The following is a 21,010-nucleotide window of genomic DNA, read 5'->3' on the forward strand; positions in this document are numbered from 1 at the left end:
AAAAAAAAAAAAAAAAGACTGAACTGCAGCTTTAAGGCAAGGACCTCCAAAATAATAATTTCTGATATACTACCAGTGCTATGCGCTACCCCAGGCAGACAGTTGGAACTTAGGGAGGTTAATGCATGGCTAAGAAAGTGGTGTTGGATGGAGGGTTTTGGATTTTTAGAGCACTTGAATTCCTTTTCTGGGAGGTGCTATCTTTATAGTACGGGATGGATTGCACCTCAATGAAGAGGGATCTTCTATGCTAGGGGGAGGATGTTAAAAGGTTAAAGGGGATTTTAAACTAGGATGGAGGAGGAAGGGAGAATAAACGGATAATGAACTAGACAGAGTAGATAGGAATGAGGAAATAACTAGGAGTCATAGAGGCAGAATGGGTAGAAGTGAGAGTTTTGCAAGCGTGGAGACACCCATGTTAAATACAAATAATACTAGAAAACTTCAGAAGACTAAACCCAATTTGAGTAGAAAGGCAGGAGCAAGTAAAATAACAATAGCATAGACTGGAAAAAAACTTAAATGCATGCTTGCTAATGAGAGAAGCCTAACCAATAAAATGGGAGGGGGGGGGGGGGTCTTGAATTAATAACTAAGGGAGCAGTATGATATGGTATTACTGAAACATGGTGGGATGTAACTCATGTCTGGGAAGTTAATTTAGTTGGTTATTCCTTATTTCAGAAGGATCGAGCAAATAGAAGATGAGGCATCGTATGTTTATATGTTAAACTGGATCTAAACCTTATTATAAGGGACATTGTTTATGAAGGGAGTCATGAAAATGTAGAGACCTTGTGGATAGAAATTAGCAGTGGAGGTAAAAGTATAAAATAAAAATGCAGGTATATGCTATAAGCCCACAGATAACCAGCAAGCTCTAAGAAACCCCCAAAAATACAACATAATATGTGTCAATTGGAGTGCTAGTGGGCGTGGCTAAATGTGTACAACAACAAAGGAAGCCCAATGCTTATATATATTATGTGATAATTTGGGGGGTTTCTTAGAGCTTGTTGGGTATCTGTGGGCTTATAGCATATACCTGCATTTTTATTTTATACTTTTACCTCCACTGCTAATTTGACAGCAATTGACACTTATAAACATATATATTATGTGGTAATTTGGGGGGTTTCTTAGAGCTTGCTGGGTATCTGTGTTTTTATTAACTTTGTCCAGCTATTTTGGAGGTTAGTGGCCCCTCCCTTCCAAGGCTTAAACTCACCCCTCCCCACTTTCCAAGTGAGCAGGTCTTTCATGCAGCTGGTTGTGACAGATCTATTGCGATTATTCTTCCTCTGATTATAGAGGTAAATAAGAATTTTAATCAAATAGTGTTAGGAACTGCTAATGGTCATGCCTTGATGTGGCTAGCAGGCTTATAACGCTTTGGCCAAAGGGTTTAACTAAATGACTCTTTCAAGATATATATATATATATATATCACTGTGTATTTTTGTCCTATTGGATGTAGCTTTGGGCTTTTTTTTTTTTTTTTTGACATATGCTATAAGCCACCAAATATCTGTGAGATTGAGGAAGCCAAAATACGTTTGCAAATGGAGAAGGCTTCAAAACTAGGTTAATGCTTGCCGTTGGTTCTCTTGGGCACAATATTTCAGTCCAGGGAGTATGTGGAAAAGAGAAGAAAACTGCGAATGGTGTAATATGGTCTTGTACATATTATTATCCTTGCTTCTATACATTTTAAACTCACAATTTTCTTCTCTTGGGTTTTGTGCTTGTATAGTGCATAATATGTGATCTCTCATACTTAGACTTCCTTCACTACAAATGTATGCTATCCTGTTTCAACTGTGCCCTCTCTCAGGCTAAACAAATATACTTTTCTTCACTAATCAACACGCACAAGTCTGACCCACTCCAACTCTTCTCTGTCTTTGACTCCCTACTCAGACAACCCTCTGCTGTCTGTTTTTCTTCCTCCATCTCACCTCAGGACTTTGCTGACTATTTCAAGGAAAAGGTGGAATTCATGTGTCAGGACATCCCCTCTGTATCCTCCTTCCATCCTACACCTCTTCCTAACTCTCCTTCTGCCTTCCTCAACTCTTTTTTTTCCCGCTTTCACAGAGGAGGATGTATCATTGATGATCTCCTCTTCTCCCTCAACAACCTGCCCTTTTGACCCCATTCCCTCCCATCTCCTAAAACCTCTTGCTCCTATTATAAGGCTGGGGCCATAGAGGGGGTAGCAGGGCTGAGGCGCGCTGACGCTGAGGCTCGCCTGCTGAAATCTGTGCGATTTCATGCCCATGCAGGCGAGCCAGCGGGCGCGATCGGAGGTGGGAGGAGACTAAGGGAGGCGGGGCAGTGACGTCGCTGGGCCAATCGCCCGCGATGCACCGACGTCAACGCCACGTATCAAGGAGTCACCAGTTACCAGTCATGTACTGAAATAAAGGACTTTCACTTTTATTCCACCTGGCTCCCTGGCTGTGCACCATTTGCTGCTGTTTGCAAAAACATATAGACCTGGCAGGTCGTTTTCAAGACAAAGAACATGGAGGGGCGGCCAGAACCGGCTTTTTCGAGGCGCCAGAGGAAGAGGATCATTTGCCAAGAACAAATTCACATGAAGGTCAAAAGGCCCAGCAGTTGCCAGTAGGAGGGCGACTGACGCAGTTTTCTGCAACGTGGGCCCAAACAATACAGGACAATTGGGTATAAGAAACCATTCGTCAGGGGTACAGCATAGAATTCAAAGAAATGCCAAGAAGAAATATGGGCCTAACAACATGGGTACAGTCCAAAGAAAAAAGAAGGCAAATGAATTCGGTTTTGAAGAAGTTATTACAAGCGGAGGTAATAATGAAGGTACCTCAGGAAGACAGAGGAAGTGGAATTTATTCCAGAATATTTCTAGTACAAAAACCTTCAGGAGATTACAGAGCAATCCTAGACCTAAGAAAGGTAAATTCATTCTTGAAAATAAGAAAATTCAAGATGGTATCGCTGAACCTGATTATTCAGGAGGTACAACCAGGAGACTGGATGGTGGCGATAGACTTAAAAGACGCTTATCTACAGGTGCCCATAGCAATGGGACACCAAAGATTTCTAAGGTTCGCAGTGAACCAACATCATTATCAGTACACAGCACTGCCATTTGGTCTGGCGACTTCTTCAAGGACATTTACAAAAATTCTAGCCCCACTAATGGCAGAAATGAGAAAAAGAGGGATAGAAATATACCCATACCTGGACGACATCCTGGTAAAATCAAAAAGTCGGGAGAAACTACAACAAGACCAGGAGACGGTCATAACCTTCCTGGAACAACACGGTTGGTTAATAAATAGAGACAAGAGTCATCTTATACCCACTCAACTATTAAGGTTTTTGGGGGTTGAATTCGATACGGCAAAAGGAGAAGTGAGGTTACCAGACACAGAGGCAAGACATAGCTATGCAAACGAAGAAACTCAGGAGAGCAGCCAGAAATTCATCAGAAGAATGCATGAAGCTTCTAGGAAAATTCGCTTCAACACTAAACGTCACAAAATGGGCAGCGCTGCATATGAGACAGATGCAAAACAACTTTTTACAACAATGGAACGGGAATCACAAAGATACAAGACAAAGGATCTTGTTACACCCACACACAAAAGAGGAATTAAAGTGGTGGGAAGATACTCGAAATCTGGGGAAAGGACGAACACTACACCCAGTACAGTGGGAAAGAATCACAACAGATGCGAGCAACGCAGGTTGGGGTGCCCAAATGGGAGAGACATTGGTGCAAGGAACCTGGACAAACCAGGAAAAGCATCTTCCATCAAATCTGCTGGAACTAAAAGCAGTACAAAGGGCCCTGGAAGCTTTCCAAGACCAAATAAATGGTGGCAATATAAAGATGGTATCAGACACAACAGGTCAGTTGTCAAGTATATAGCCAAACAAGGAGGAGCCAGGAGCAGAAAGCTGATGAATCTCACAGCAAAAATCCTCTACTGGGCAGAGCGCCAGTTATCAGAAATTACAGCCATACATATCCCAGGACTGGAAAATGTCACAGCAGACTTTCTAAGTCGCAACATTATACACCCAGGATAATGTGCATTAGACCCACAGGTGTTTCAAGAGCTGGTAGAGCGATGGGGTCAGCCAGACATAGATCTCATGGCGACACATCAGAACCGCAAGGTAAAGAACTACTGTGCAAAGCAGTTTCATCCAAGCGCAAAAAGCACAGATGCTCCCAGCCTCAAATGGGACTTCAAGTTGGCATACCTGTTCCCTCCAATTCCCCTAATTCCGAAAGCAATCGGGAAAGACCAAGTAGAAGTAATATTAGTAGCACTGCCTTGTCTTGATGTATGACTAGGAATGGTTCCTTGGCTGATAGTGCCTGTAGTTCTCCCACTCTCCTTGCTGAGGTGATTGCGATCAAAAACACCATCTTCCATGATAACCATCTTAAACCTATCTCCTGTATAGGTTCAAACGGAGATGCCGTTAATACATCCAATACTAGAGACAAGTCCCATGTTGCTACTCTGTTTTTGATTTGAGGTCTTAGTCTTTTAACTGCCTGCAAGAACCTGATGATTAATCTTTCCATTGCCAGATTTCTTTCCAATAAGGCTGATAGTGCAGATACCTGTACTTTCAATGAGCTGAGTCTGAGACCTTTCTCAAATCCCTTTTGTAGGAACTCTACTATTGACACAATTCTAGGTGAAAGGAAATTTTGTTTTTCTTTTGTGCACCAATCGCGAAAGCAAAGTCAGATTCTATGGTATACTTTTGATGTGGATCCTTTTCTTGCGTGTAAAAGGGTCTGGATTGTTTTGTCTGAACAACCTTTCACTCTCAGTGTTTCCCGCTCAATCGCCATGCCGTCAAGGCCCATTGTTTGGCGTTCGGATGACATATTGGCCCCTGTCGCATGAGTCCTTTGCGATCTGGTATGTGCCAGGGTGTATCTACTGCCATATTTACCAAGTGTGTGAACCAAAGCCTTCTTGGCTCGACTACTGTAACCTGCAGCTATCTGACCTTCCTACCTCTCGCCTGTCTCCCCTACAATATATCCTAAACGCTGCTTCCAGAATTGCTCTACTCTTTCCTAAAACTCACTCGGTGTCTCCCCTTCTGAAATCCCTCTGCTGGCTTCCTATCAAATTCTGTATCACACACTCAATTCTCCTCCTCACTTTTAAAGCTTTACACTCTTCTGCCTCTCCTTACATCTCAGCCCTAAGTTGTCGCTATTCACCATTCCGACTCTTGCGTTCTGCTCAAGGATGTCTTCTCTCTACCACTTTTGTGTCTAAAGCCATCTCGCGCCTTAAACCTTTCCCACTCAGTGCCCCACACCTCTGGAATGCCTTTCCCCCTCAATACCCAACTAGCACCCTCTATCCACCTTTAAGACCCATCTTAAAACCCACCTCCTTAACGAAGCATATGAGTAGCTCCTCATACATAAAACTTTGTCCCCTTGCAGATACACTTACCAGAACAGCTTCCTACTGTCTCTGTACATTCTTCCTACTTAACAATTCGATTGTATGCTCTTCGGAGCAGGAACTCAGTTTCCTAAATGTCACTTATGTCTGAAGCACTTCTTCCCATTGTCTTATTTGTATTTGTTATTTATGATTGTCAAGTGTACTACTGCTGTGAAGCTCTATGTACATTAAGGGCACCATATAAATAAAGATATACATACATCTGTTTATCTGTCAAGGTCATTTTCTTATCAGATATCTGGATTATACAATGGAACAGAGACAAAAAGAGCACATTGCGTAGTGTGTACTGATGAAAATAAATTGACGTATACTAATATTTGTCTTGGTTTTAGGCATTTATGGGAAAATATTATGTCTTGTAACTAACACTCAGTGAGTATTAAATCCTTGGATGAAGTGCAACCAATGAGTGGGATAGTCAGGCGAAACTTCCATTTGGGGAAATCTGCTTAATATAGTGAGACTTGTAGAAATCTGAACACCTCCGAACCTGAGAGAATATTTTTGGCAAAATTCCCAGAATTTCATAAGTTTACCTTTAGACAATAAATCCCTTATATCCTTTATTCTTGGCATTCCATGAATCAAAACTACCTGTATAACATCCTGGACCGAACTCTGGGTTATCAAAAATGGGGACAAGACTCGACGGTTCTGAAATCTCCTCCCTTCGAATCAATGGTGGTACTGGGGAAACAGATACTGGAAAAGGTTAGGGGTACAACACACAAAAAAAGATTAGGGAAAAGATGGACACATTGTCCACCTGGGCACCTTTTAATGGCTGGTCCTTAGCTGGACCAGGGAGGAAGGCGAAAGGGCCAAATGTGGGGACACGAGTCTCGGGGTCCAAGGGGCATCTCACTCTTCGCTTGTTTGGACTCTCTTATACGTATTCCTCCATAACTCTAATCAACCCACCCCTAACTAGATTCATCCCTCTTCCGTTTTTCAGGCCGTTCTCTACTTTCTTAAAACATTCTTAAAACCTTTATCACTGAAAATGTAACCTAAAGAATATGGATCTTCTTCAAGATATTTGAGACTCGCTTCTAAACTAATAGAATGTATATATATATATATATATATATATATATATATATATATATATATATGCAAATATGCAAATACAACTGTATGCTCATCTGCATGTCTTAGGCAGGTCTGCAACCCCGCCTTTCCCCATCATCACCCAGCATACAGCACTTCCACTGCAGCAAGGGATTCTGGGAAATGACGTGCAAATGAGCACACTGTGTCACTTTTTGCCTCAAAAACCATTTTTAACATGGTGCCCTATAGGCTGTCATTTCTCAGAATCCCTTGCTGCAGTGGAAGTGCTGTATGCTGGGTGATGATGGGGAAAGGCGGGGTTGCAGACCTGCCTAAGACATGCAGATGAGCATACAGTTGTATTTGCATATTTGCTTTCCTGTGGAGGGTTTTTGTCACTTTTTTTACTCACCATAACTTAACTCAGTATTATGGTATATATATATATATATATATATATATATATATTATAGATCTTTCCCAATAACCTGTGGGAGTAAAAACTAATTAAAGTACCAACAGACATTTAACAAAAATAACTTTGAGTCTCTTGGAGAGCAGTCCTTCTCATTATTCTCTGGCTCCCCTCTCAGGCTGCGAAGGGCCTTAGAGAGCTGGCAAGTCTATCAATAGGGCCACCGAGAAAGAAAGTCCACCACAGACGACAAACTGTGGTCCGTCAACCTCTTCCTCTAGCCGACCGGTCTTAAACTGTGAAAGCAGATCTTTTTGCTCCCTCTGGTCTGGAGGGTGGTCTCTGGATTCGCGGAACTGTCACCTTTTTCTCCTCGCTGTGAATCGGTTGATGTTGTCTCGGGGATCTCTGCAGTTTTTGTCCAGACTGTGAGTGCAGGCCCAGGGCCCCTAGAAAGGTTTCCGCCTACTCCAGGAATCTCAAAAATTGCCTCCCGTCTTGGTTTGCAACTAGACAAAATGGAGAAGCCCATCTATAACGAATATCGTTATCTCTGAGGACTGTTGAAATTGCATGGAGACCTCTTCTCGAAATGGTGGATCTCGAAGGATCTTGAAATATCTGAATCTTGGTGTTCTCGAAGTCCAGATATTCTTGATTCCTACAACACCTTATTTTCTCCTTTGTGGTTTAATAGTGTAATTTTACTATTGCGGCCCTGCTTTTCTGAGGGTCTGCTAATCTTGGACCAAAAGCATGGCGTGCTGCATCCATATGAAGATCGCTTGTTTGAAGGGACAGAGCTATATGTGTAAGTAGTTTTGTTAAATATGGCTGCAATTCTTCTAAATAAATTCCTTCTGGGATGTTCCTTAACCTGAGGTTTTGCCTTCTTTCCCGGTTTTCCAGAGCACAATATTATCTTTCAGGATCCTGATTTCGTCGTTAAGTCTAAATACCTTGTGTGTTTTATTCTTTTTCCTGCTCCTTATTTGAGTAAGTAGAGTTACTTTCCTGTTGTTGAGCCTGTGCTTTTGTGTGCACGACCTGTCACCTTCTTTAAGATCAGCAACATGCAGACTGCTTCTCACGAAAAAATGGGACACCTCTGGAGAGTGAGATTTTTTTTTTGTGCTCCTTAGGCGTTATCACTGCTTGTTTCGCTGACGGAGGGAGAGCTTTTTAGGAGGAAATTTCGTCTTTGGAGGGTAATTTTAAACGCTATCTGAATTGAGTCCAAGGAGCTATCTTGGGGAATTCCCACCAGGCCCGACGCTGCGTGCGCATCCCCATATTTCATTTTCTAATGAGTGGTGCCCAACATTGTACTCCATATTCAAGGTGTGGTCTTACTCATGCTTTTAAAGGAGCATAATTATGTTTACTTCCCTTCAATCCATTGCCCGTTTAATGCAGTGATTGAAGAGTAGAGCAAAGGAGCACTGCTGCCAAAAGTAATCCTGAAGAAACAAATATCACGGGCAAACTCCAAAGGTAAAACTGAAGGTGTTTAATGAATAAGCTCACAAGGAAATTAACATTGCCAATGCACCAACGCGTTTCATCCCGTGGGACTTTATCAAGGTGTTATGTAAAAACATACCTTCTTCTTTATGTAGCCACCATTTCGCATCAAAAGTCCCGCAGGGCCGCACCGCGCATGCGCACCAGTTACGCGTCGCATCACTGTGACATCCCATCATGTCCAACCCCTCACCTTGGCACATGAGATGGCGCGAAATGGTGGCTACATAAAGAAGAAGGTATGTTCATTAAACACCTTCAGTTTTACCTTTGGAGTTTGCCCGTGATATTTGTTTCTTCAGGATTACTTTTGGCAGCAGTGCTCCTTTGCTCTATTCTTCAATCATTGTTTCTACACATCAGGATTGCACGCAGTGGAACTACTACTCATCATTGGATTTCTGGACTTCAAGATACCCCCAAGGGCAGGTAATGGGCAATAGCCCTTATACTACTACCTCTGACCCTGTATTGGGGAAGTTTATATTTTGAGAGGGGTGTGCATTTTGACCACATCTGCGGTAGTCTGGCAGACTGACCGCTAGGTCTTTATTTTGCCCCCCCTTCAATGCATAATATGGACCTTATGGATAAGTCAGTGTTCCCATCTCCAATTACTTCTTCAATATTATGATGATCCTTCAACAGTGTACACACTTATATTGAGCGTCGCTCTCCACGCTACTTCCCGTTTAATGCAAGATAAGAACTTGTTTGTCTTTGCAGCTACTGCATGACTTTGGGCACTATTGCTAAGCCTGCTGTCTACAAGCACTCCTAAATCCCCTAATGTATCCCCATTTAATTTGTAAGTCGCCTGTTTATTCTTGTTTCCCAAATGCATAACCTTACATTTATCTGTATTTAACATCATCTGCCATTTACCTGCCAAAGTTTCCAGTCTATCCACGTCCTTCTGGAGAGAAATTACACCCTGCTCTGATTCTACTACCTTACACAGTTTAGTACCATCAGCAAAGATGGAGACTTTACTCTCTATGCCAAACTCAAGGTCATTAATAAACGAGTTAAAAAGCAGGGGTCCCAGTGTGACGATGCTAGTCTCTAATCTGGAAGGGGACCCGCCGGGCTGAGGTAGGGATGCCAATTAACTGACGAGAGCCCAGGGACAGAGTTCTGTTAGAGTATCCGTGGTCAGCAATCAGGCAAAGAGTTGGGGCAGGCGGCAGTGTTGCAGAATCCAGGCGACATGCAAAAGGTACTGGCAGGCGGAAGACAGCGAGGTCGGGCGTCACATTCCGGGGTTAGCAAAAAAAATTCCAAATGAACAGGGATGCCACAGGGATAGGCAAGCTACAGCAACAGGCTGACCTCGGGAACAGGGAAGCTACAGGGATAGGCAAGCCACACAGAAGGCTCAGGAACTAGAAGGCTAAACAACTAGAGACCAGGGTTGCCAGGTACAAAGGGAAACATATACAATGCTGAGGCAGGGGCTGGAGTCACTGGCTGCTATTTAAGCCCTTGAACAGGTGCAGCCAATATAGCAAGCTACCAGTAATCAAAATATCCACAGCAGCTTGGTAAGGGTGGGTTCCAACCAAAGCCTGGACTATAACCCTTATACCCAGTACCGATCCCGGAGGGTCTCCACTCACAACTTAAGCCCAACCTGAAAAAGTTCCATTTATGACAACTCTATTGTCTATCCTTCAACCAATTTTCAATCCATGTGCAACTATTTCTACCAAGTCCAATTTGCTTTAATTTGTACACTAACCTTGTGTCAAACCGTATCAAAAGCCTTTGCGAAAACTAAGTAGACCACATCAACTACATTACCTTGGTCTAAATTCCTACTTACCCCCTTCAAAGATACTAATAAGGTTTGTTTGGCACGACCTATCCTTCCTAAATCCATGCTCACAATTACTAATAATTTTATTTTCCATTAGGCATTCCTGAATATTATCCCACACTAAACCTTCAAGTAGCTTCCCACTGTTGATGTCTGACTTTCAGATCTGTAATTCCATGGTTGTGATCTAGCTCCCTTTTTAAATATAGGCACCACGTCTGCTTTACACCAATCTTGTGCTACTGAGTCTGTGGAAATGGAGTCTTTGAATATTAAATGTAATATTTTGGCTTTTATTGAACTTAACTCCTTAAGAACTCTTGGTTGTATGCCATCAGGACCAGGTGCATTATTTACTGTAATTTGATCAAGCTGCCTATGAACTTCTCCTCGGTTAACCAATTGTTCGTTAATATATTTTTTGTTATTAAGGTACTTAAAGAACTTTTTAGGTTTGAACTTACTATTGCAATCCTTCATTATCCATTTTTGCATATTTGATTGCTCTTTTGCAACTTTTGTTACATTCCTTATCATTCTGATATGATGCTTCTGACTTTAAGAATCTAAATGCCTGCATCTTCTTTTCCATTTCCTCCCCTACCTGTTTATTTAGCCGCATTGGTTTAGACTTATTTCTTTTAAACGTATTACCCAAGTGTATACACTGTGTGCTTTTCTAAAAATGTTTTAAAGACTGCCCATTTAGCTTGCAGATGTTTCACTGCAAAAAAACATCATCCCAATGTATTCCTTGTAGATTAGTCCTCAGTTTATTAAAATCTGCATTTCTAAAGTTTAAAGTCTTTGAACCCAAGTAATCTGTTTTTTGATAATTTATTTCAAATGAGACCATGTCATTATCACCCTTTCGTGGTTGGTTCCTCAATAATTTGGGTCATGTAATTGTCTTTAAGCACCCCCAAAAAACTTTCCTTTTGTTGTAATACTAATCTCATTGCCCCTGTCTGTCTGGATAATTCAAATCACCCATTATGCCAACATGACCTAATTTGTATGCCTTCTCCATTTGCAAAAATATTTTGGCTTCCTCTTTCTCACAGATATTTGGTGGTTTATAGCAGGGTTACGCAAACTTTCTTTGGGGTGTCCCCCTGCCTTACCTTCTCCGTTGGCCGACCCCCTCCTTACATCGCGCAGCGTCATTTGACGCCGTGGGGTCACGTTATTTGACGCCACGTTACCAGGTCAACCGTGACATCACATGACCCCGCGTTGCCATGGTCGCGCGTAAACATCTTCCCTTATAATAGGTTTTAGATTTGGTACATATCTTGCCTCCATAGGTGGTTCCGGTAGCCGCTACAGCTAGCAGGGATCATGCAAGGGCGTTCAATGCTCCCACGTCATGTGGGCCAACAGAAAGCTGTGACATCATCCAGTGAGGCTGTAAACCTGCAGGGAAGTAGGTGGTCCCCGCAGCTGAAATGAATGGGATTCGGCTTCGGAGATCCCCTGCTTCAAATTTATGTTAAAAGAAATAACAAAAGCAGCGCATTAATTGCTCCTTTAATGTTTGGCGAATCGATTGCGAACTCTGACTCGGTTGCAGCATTTTTCCGACTTATAAAGGGACAATTTTGCACGGTTCACACCCTCGTACAAACCTTTGCACATCTCCAATCCTCATAGTACTGTAGGCTTTATGAGTAGTGGAAATGTGAATTGCAATAGTTCGATGCTTAGATTCCTTCCTTTGCCTAGTTTTAGGTAATGTTTGTTTTGTGTGGGTGATTCGTATTTGCGTATTATTATTATTTTTAGATTTGGTTACATTGCTTTGATGTAAATTAAATCTATTTAAAAATAACATTAGTTGAAAAGCGTAAATGTAAAATACCTTGTAAACTATAACCAACTAGTTGAAACCTCTGTAACTCACCAGTTTCTTTCTGAGGGAAAGCTTGTATTTTTTATTTGCATTCGTTTTTCTGTCTGCCATTTATATCGATAAAGCAAATCTCATGTGTTGCAGGCCTCCCCAGCAAGTAATGTGATAGGTAGGCCATTTTTATCGTATGTGCATGCTGGTTGGTGTTTGTTATTTGATTTGCTTTTACCTTTGTAAATTTATTTGGGGAAAACATTTTATTTTGCAGATTCTCTGGAGCCAGAGGGATCCATTACTGTCGCAATGGGTATTGACTTTTGTGATTCCACTCAGACTGCCAGTTTCCAGTTGTGGTAAGTTGCATTGCTATAAATAGTAATGTATGTGCACTTCTGTTTCTGATAATAAGGTAAAGAAAAACAAATAATTTTATTTACTGAGGTCTGTTATATTAAATTGTACACTTTCTCTCTCCTCCCAACCCCACCCCCCCCCCCCCCCTCCTCCCAATACAGTTCACCAATGCACAATGCAATCAGACAGGAATTCTTCCTCAATACGCAGTCATCTTTCCAGAAACTTTTCTAGTATGGATAATAATTATATAACAATTATATATATAACAATTAAGTGGCACTAGAGTTCTTCATAGATATTGTTAGTTGACACTTTCCACACCCTCACGTGAGCACATTCACTTGCCTCAGACACACAGGTCTGGAAGATTTTCGACATTCTTATAGCAGACAATCCTTCCAATGCAGCTAGGCATTCGGTGAAATTACGTGTGTGTGTGTGTGTGTGTGTGTGTGTGTATCTCACAAATAAAAGCATTTCGTTAGTCACAGATACAGTTAGTCACTATATATAGTGCATAATATAAATATATATATATATATTTCCCAGAATCCCTTGCTGCAGTGGGAGCACTGTATGCTTGGTGATAATGGTTGAAAGGCAGGGTTGCCGACCTGTCTAAGGCCTTGGACATGCTTACCGCTGGCGTGCTGATGCGCGCTGAGGCTCAGGGAAAGCGCGTGCTTTCCCTGGCCTTGCGGTTGCTTGTCCTGGTCGCCGTAAGGGAGCGGGCTGGGGGCGGGCACGTCACTGGCCGGGGGCGGGCCAGTGACGTCACGGAGCTGGTTCTCCCTCATTGGACAAACCGCTCACGTGACCGGCCTGTCGCGCCGGCATGCGGGGGAATTTTAAATTCCCCTAAGACCTGGGCTTCCGCAAGCGCGCGGAAGCGCCGGTGAGCCCCTATTAAAGCCGCTCTAATTGCGGCTGTAGGGGCTCAGTGCTGAGCGGGAGCGCGCGTCAGCACGCTTCCGCCAGCAAGCGATAAACATGGCCAAGGCCTTAGACATGTGAATGTGCTCAACAGTGATATTCTTTATTGGCTATATGCCAAAGGTGGAGGTTTTTTGTTGCCTTTTTCACCCACCATAACTTAACATGTATATGGTAAACCTACCCAGCCTAGAAATATTTCAAAGCAAATATAAACCAACCTCACACTGATGATACCCATCAAGGTTGAAACATGTATGTGAGTGGTTTGTACTTGCTTTGCTAGTCCCATGCTGTGCTTAAAAGCTGTGTGAACGGCGATGCATCAGCTTAATGGACTCCATGTGAATGAATGTTCCAGGCAAAAGGTGACACATTGTGTGCTCATTTGCATGTCATTTCCCAGAATCCCTTGCTGCAGTGGGAGCACTGTATGCTTGGTGATAATGGTTGAAAGGCAGGGTTGCAGACCTGTCTAAGACATGTGAATGTGCTCACAAGTGATATTCTTTATTGGTTATATGGTGGAGGTTTTTTGTCGCCGTTTTCCCCCACCATATCTTAAAATGTATTTTATATATATATATATATATATATATCAACCCCGTTATAGCGCGATCTGCTATAACGTGGATCCGCTTATAACGCAGTGTGAGCGTGGACCCCGAATGTTTAAAAAAAAAAAAAACACATACCCCCCCCCCGACCTCTGGTGGTGCTGGGGGATCGTGGTGGGGCTGCTGGGTGAAGTGATGGGGCTGCTAGGGGATCGTGGTGCCGACACCTCACTCCTGCCTCCTCCATCCGATCGATTTTAAATTAGGGTGACCCCGGTTATACCGCGGTCGGATTGGGTGGCCCCCCGAGGACTGCGTTATAACGGGGTTCAGCTGTACACACACACATATATATATATATATATATATATATATATATATATATATATATATATATATATATATATATATATATATGTATATGTGTATATATATATATATATACACATATATATACACAGCTTAACCCCCTTATAACGCTGTGCTTGGGGTCCAAAGAATCACATTGCGTTATAAGTGGATCGCGTTAGAAATAATGTACAATTGTATGCATTGTGCAATAAAGTATTTAAGATACCAATAATCATGTTGTAAAGTATTCATAAATACGAAAATTGGGAACCACACTTGCATCGCGTTATAAGCGGATTCGCGTTGTAACGGATCGCATTATAACGTGGTTCAGCTGTGTATATATATATATATATATACAAACACACACACACTTTTAGTACGATATCGATAAGACAATTTGATTCTTCCATTGTTTTGAGCAAAGGATGCTTTCAATGATAAATACATGCATTGTACCATAACACATTGATTTTATGCAGATCATCACCTTTATGTTTTGGGAGGTTTGCTGTATTAGATACATATAAAAACTGATTACTTATTCCACCATTGCAAAGTAATTGTTTATTATTTTCCTATTAGACAAACAAGGCAGATCAATATTACTGAACAGCAGACTATGACCAACGACGCTATTAATAGATTTACTTCAAACATTGGTTGTGTATTAGTTTTAATGATCTGTGGCAATGTTATCTCAATGACAAAGCTCAAGCTAAACACAGATCCGTCTTAAAGGGTGTTCATCCCCTTCAAAAGCATTTTCACTCCTCATTCTTTTTTGGAGCAAACTAGGTTTTGGAGAGATTTGTGTGCATTTATTAAAGCTCTCATACCATCTGAAATAGAAGAGTTGCGGTCCATTTGATGCTTTGAGCACCATTGAATCATTTAGTCAGATTCCAGAATCTTTTAAACCGCTGCAAAAGTCAGTTGCCTCCTTTATCTTTGACATTTCTATTGCTTCTTCTAATAGCCTCTCTGTCACTGCATCTTGCCTCTGGAATTCTGTTTTCATCCCATCTTTGAGACTTATTTGAAAGGCCACGTTTTAAGGAGATATTTCAATAGAATGGGAATACCAATAGCTACAACACAGTTTCAACTAATGTACCCACATTTTTGCCATAAATTGAGATGCAGTATAATTAATCTTACTTTTATAGATATCCCTTCATAATAAGTTGATTGTAAGCTTATTGGAGCAACAATTCAATTTTCATTATGTATCCTTTTTAAGTGTAATTCTTTTATCTCTCCAGTACAGTATATTGTGTATGTAGTTATCCAATATCTTAACTTGTCTGAATGCTGTAACTGTAAAGCGCGTATTAAAAAAAATATTAATCATTATAATTTTAAATGCCTCTTTTGGAAATATGTGATAAAATCACAATAAGAGGATTTGTATCAACCTTCAAAACTGCATTTGTGTCTAAATATTGTCATGCAACCTTGCGCAGCCTTAATTCCTAAGGCTTCGGCCCCAGTATCGGCGGGCACGCAAGGCTGGCGGCGCATGCAGCTGTGATCTCCGGTCTGTGGCTGAGCTGGAGGAGATATCGACCTGGGGGGGTGAGGGGGTTGTGTCCATGACCACTCTGCGGGTTTGCCCTCATTGGCTGAACTGCTGGGGAGCGTTGCCAGCGCTCCTTTGCCAGTTCTGAAGACAATTTTATTGTCATCAGAAAAATCTTGTCATCCAACGCGGCGGCCAGGCATCTAGTGGGCCCAGGCCCATTGAGGGGCGGTTCTTGTTTTTGCAGCACGTCATCGCGGATGCTGCAGCATGTACTGGGGACCTAGCCTAACAATGGAATTAGTGATGTTTCTCTGTTTGGTTCATGTGCTTTATATGGCAATCCCTGAAGTTTACTAATGTAATTTCCTGTTTGTCAAAGTCGATAAGTTCTTTCCATGAAACCTGGAATAAAAAAATGTTTAAAAAAAACAGCCATTTTCTTTGGGCACTCAAAAAGAAAAATGCAGAAACTGCTTCTCAATAACAATCTAAATTTAAATGTATTTTTGCAGAGTAAGGTTTACAGAAAATAGAAACGCAACATTAGTGTTAGGCCGTGATTATAATGGTGACGCATGTGTGCGCGCAATGACCAAAACAATGTTGTAAATTGAGCGTGCACATAGTGCGTGCGTCAGACACGTCCAAGTGCGCAAATTTCTAACAGATTTCAGAATTTGATTTTTCCTGGCGACAGCCGCGTCACGGAATTGTTGCGTGAGAGGTTCAGCCAATGAGGGCGAACCACTCGCGTGATGTCATGGCCACGCCTCTGCCATGCCTACCTGTAGCCTCCTGATGCCTGCAGTGCATGTTTCACGCGGGTGACGTCACGCGGCCGCGCGAGCATGCACTATAAACAAGCCGTCCTAGGGTAGAGAAAGTGCTGCATATTCTTTATTATTTTTTTCTTTTGTATATTTGGATGGGCTCACAGATTACTGTCCAACCTGTGCTAGCATCTGAGTATACATCTCCTTGTTTCTTAGAGTGCCCACATTACCATTTTTGCAGAATTACTCAAGCACCTATCAGAAATGTTTTGGAAATTAATGCTCATTCTTTTGACTCTTGCAAAGCTTTAATAATTGGAATCTGAAAAATAGCACATCACTGTAGCAGCAATTAGATCATGCTGGTTTGCGGAAATAAAGTGGTGAAGCTACCCGATGGTTAACTAGTATGATTTCATTTTTCTTATGGTTCTATGAGCAAAAGCTGCTTCTCGACAAGGATGTGAAGTGGAGGTTGCCAAAAGAAGAAAATGATGCACGTTTCTATTGCTTTCTCTTTTCTTTTAAGGTTAATTGTCACATGTCGGCAATAAAGGGTAGCGTAATAGTCAAACTTGAATCACTTATATTTGCAATTACTCTTGTTTTTGGTGAGGATTTGTACTGTACCTCTGCAGTCAGTGTACCTTTTAAACTGTAATTTCGGGTCCTAAGATGAGATACAGAGGGCACAAACAAAATATATATATTTTTTCCTACAATATCGCCATTCTCTTTGTTTGCTTGGTGAACCTAGTCACCAGCGTTGTTCTAAATGAAGACCTACATGCCCTTTGCACCAAGCACTTTGCTTTCACTGCACGGCTTTTGGTCCTGACTTTTTGTGGATCATTAAGCTTTCTTTTTTCACATACATTTTTATCTGTTACTTTTCATAGCAGTTTTCTGCTTCTTTCTTTGTGCAGCCCTTTTAATACGCTGCGCATTTCAGTTGCAAAATAAACAAACAAAAAACTGCTTTCAGGTTGTTTCAGCCCAGCTGTCACAGTGCCTCAGTGCGACTGTTCCGCTCTATTTTCAGTAGGCCAGCAGTGGTTTTATAAAATTATTTCGTTTATACTAGTGCTGGTCTTTTTATGACAATGTCCTTACACAGGGTTCCACTTGCAGGCTTAGCTGTGTTACTACAGGTGAGGGAGAGGGAAGTTAAACGGTCTAGTAGTCTGAGTATGCATGAGTAAAGCTGTTATGTTTTTGCAAGTGTGGTTCTGTATATGAAATAAAACGTTATATAATGTACATTAGCTGTCAGGACAACATAACTCCCTTCATTACAAAATAAGACTTAAGTGGAACTTTTGCACCAAAATTGTTGCAGAAACCAACACACACATTTGTAATAAGAACACATAACGAAATACTTTTTTTAACAATGATATTGCGTTGTTACATTGGTGGGTTATGACATTACTGTAGTCCTAATAAAAACATGTATTTATTTGTTGATTTTAGAAATTTGACACGTTGACAAGCAAGGTACTGAATAGAGTGGGGAAAAAAGAATTTCCATCAAAGTGACCTTTGGCAATTTTCTGGCAAATACCTCTCTCTTAGGTCCCTATTCAATTTGCTGTGAAGCCTTTCCCAATGCTTAGGTAGGGAAGTGTTCAGCTCTGTTTTAAATCAGTGAGAATAAAGTTCTCTCGGGTACGTGGAAGCAGGCTGACAACATATTAAATAAGAACCTTATACTGTTAAGAGAGAGGACAGGTGGGTGTTCTCCCTTAATAAATAGGAACTATTGGAATTAGTAATTAATCCTAAAAAAAACACAATCTTTTATACCTTGTCACACATGCAAAATGTCTTCTTGATTAAAAAATGGTATCTTGGGTATCATGTTGCATACTGTAGCTCCTTTTGTCTACATGTACATTTTAAAAAAAGTTTTGCCCGACTTTAATGCAGCAATACTACATTCCCCTTTGTTTGTCTTTTTTTCTTATTTGTATATGTACAGCATGTGACAATGTATAATTCTACATTCTTACCAAAGAGGACAAATATAATAGCCACCTTCAGTCAGTGTAACTCTGCAGCTTCAATGTATCCTTGTTTTACGAAGGTAACATTATCTATTGTTAGTTTACAGCTGAAACTGCTGGAAACATTGGCAACAAACGATTGCAAACAGGAAAGTGTAGCAAAGATGTTGCACTGCTTAGGAGGTGGGTTAAAACCTGCTATACAAATCAAAGGATGCTTTAACACTCATTAAAAATGGCATTAAGAGTTCAATAAGAATAATAATTAAAAAAAAAAAATACAGTAAGTATTATCTAATACTACAGAACTGATTTATTAAAAAAAAATAAAAGAACACAAGATGTTACAACATTGACCTGACTTTGAATAGGCAGAGGATACTACTCGCTTGTGTATTTCTAAAAGCCAATGCAACACTTATTTGGCATTTCACATCTTGCATAAACATAAACAACAGTATGAAGAAAAGTGTATACTGTAATGTGTATTTTTTTTTTTTTTAAACCATCCTGTAGGTATAAAAACAAAAACAAATTTGCCTTATTTTTCTTAATGTTTTGTTCACATTGAATTGTATTTTTTTTTTTTTAAAGAAGTTTGACTTTTTTTCCTTGAGTTGTCCATTTGAGATTTTGTGAATAAAAAAAAAAATAGTCATTTATTTAAGTTTTTCTTCCAGACACGTAAAACATTAAAGCAGCCGTGGTCATAATTATTTCCTTTGCATTGTTCCATAAGGAGCACTTTGTCTTGCATCAAATGTAATTGATCCTGAAGCAGCGTAATCACAATTACTCACTTTCTTAATTGGCCTGCCCAAAATCAGAAAATGGAAACCGATCGGCAGTGTTTAAATCAATAGCTTTATAGCAGCGCTTGTGGGGGTAGGAAGATAGGGGTAATGGGTAGATCAATTGGCTTTAGATGCCAATCACCAGCTGTGTGTTTTGCATAGCAAACACTATTTTCCTGCATACAAATGTACAATTGAAAGGTAAATTGTTAAATAAAAAAAAATCTTACTGTGTGAAAATATAAAGCATGAGGTAGCTGATGTAGTAAATGAAAGTATGAAAAGATACAGCAGTGACAAATATGCTGCGTAGAGACCAATGGTTTAGATAAGTTGTGAAGTAGAGTTGACATTCACATTGACTCTTAACACATTTTCTGGTTAATCTACTTTTAAGAAGATTAATTAAGTGGCATATGCATGTGGGTAGGGACAGGACCGCTTTCGTGGCTAAATGTTTATAACGAATAAAGAGCTCTTAATTTCTGAAATATAAATAACGTTGAAGAGGTTACATGGTCCTATGATTTAACGGCAACTCCGGTGGGATTGCATTATCCAAAATAACTGCACTGTGTATAGATGAATGAAGGAAGTGTCGATGGAGATGTTGGTAATAACTTTAACTTTAAAACATAAGTATGTGTACTGTGACTGTTTTGGCTCTAAACTTTCAAAGCCTGTATCCCTTAGTTAATTTTGTCCTATATCAATTGCCCAAACTGCTTAATTAAAAAATAATCAATTGGAACCAATAACATGCATCCCATTTTGCAATGTATTAAAGCGGCAATCCCCCCTACTCATTTTGAGGTTATTTTTTTTTTTAACTTGCACACCACACTCCCGTGCATAAACACCCCGCCCCCTACTCCCCTTTTAAAAAAAAAAACAACATTTTTTATTAACAGGATGTAAACCAGGGTGGTTCCCCGGATCTGAACTATGCTGTTTTTAGCTCGGGTCCCCCTGTGCCTGAGATACTTACAGGTGACGTTAGAGGTTAAACCTTCCTCCAGGGGAATCAAAATCTTTGCCAAATATTTATAGAACTGAAACTGATTCCAGCCCCATAAAAAGAAAAATAATGCCTTATTTCTCAACTGCAGTCTTGTTGTCCTTGCTTACAACTTGTTCTCTCCCCTTTTGTGTCCCACTTGTCTTTACAGCTCTTTTCACACCTGATACCTTACTACTCTACTTTTTTTCCTTTTAGAATAGTAACATTAATGGGTTCATTGGATTTTACCTGCAGGTGTCCACTTGTCAAGTTTACCCCTTAGGCCGTGATTATACCAAAAAGCACTGGCGGCTTTGCGCCACGGCTCAAAAACAAAATGCACAAAACCAATTTAGGTAAACATACCTTGAGCGACGTGCACGCTGCCATGAACTGCAGGGCGGCAAACTGGAGAGCAGACAGAGGAATTTGTTCTTGACAGGCAACAGTCGCATCATGTGAGCGGTTCAGCCAATGAGGTTCCGCCATGCCACCTTTCTTCCTCTCCTGTCTCCTCTGCTTGTTCAGATATTGCTCGGCAGCA

The 21,010-nt window shown here is 40.9% G+C and overlaps 1 protein-coding gene across 7 annotated transcripts in view; it reads left to right on the top strand.

The window, feature by feature from the left end:
- The window catches only part of AP3B1 (adaptor related protein complex 3 subunit beta 1), a 285,331-nt gene that overhangs the window by 200,350 nt on the left and 63,971 nt on the right, over positions 1–21,010 (top strand). For all 7 annotated transcript variants that reach the window (XR_012799929.1, XM_075591004.1, XM_075591033.1 and 4 more), the window contains one exon: positions 12,439–12,523. Coding sequence is in view for 6 of the 7 variants with exons in the window: in XM_075591004.1 (XP_075447119.1) it covers positions 12,439–12,523 (85 nt within the window). In the remaining variant the exon portion in view is untranslated. The remainder of the gene's footprint in view (positions 1–12,438; positions 12,524–21,010) is intronic.

Source organism: Ascaphus truei, chromosome 1, assembly GCF_040206685.1.
Source record: "Ascaphus truei isolate aAscTru1 chromosome 1, aAscTru1.hap1, whole genome shotgun sequence".
Taxonomy (NCBI): Eukaryota; Metazoa; Chordata; class Amphibia; order Anura; family Ascaphidae; genus Ascaphus; species Ascaphus truei.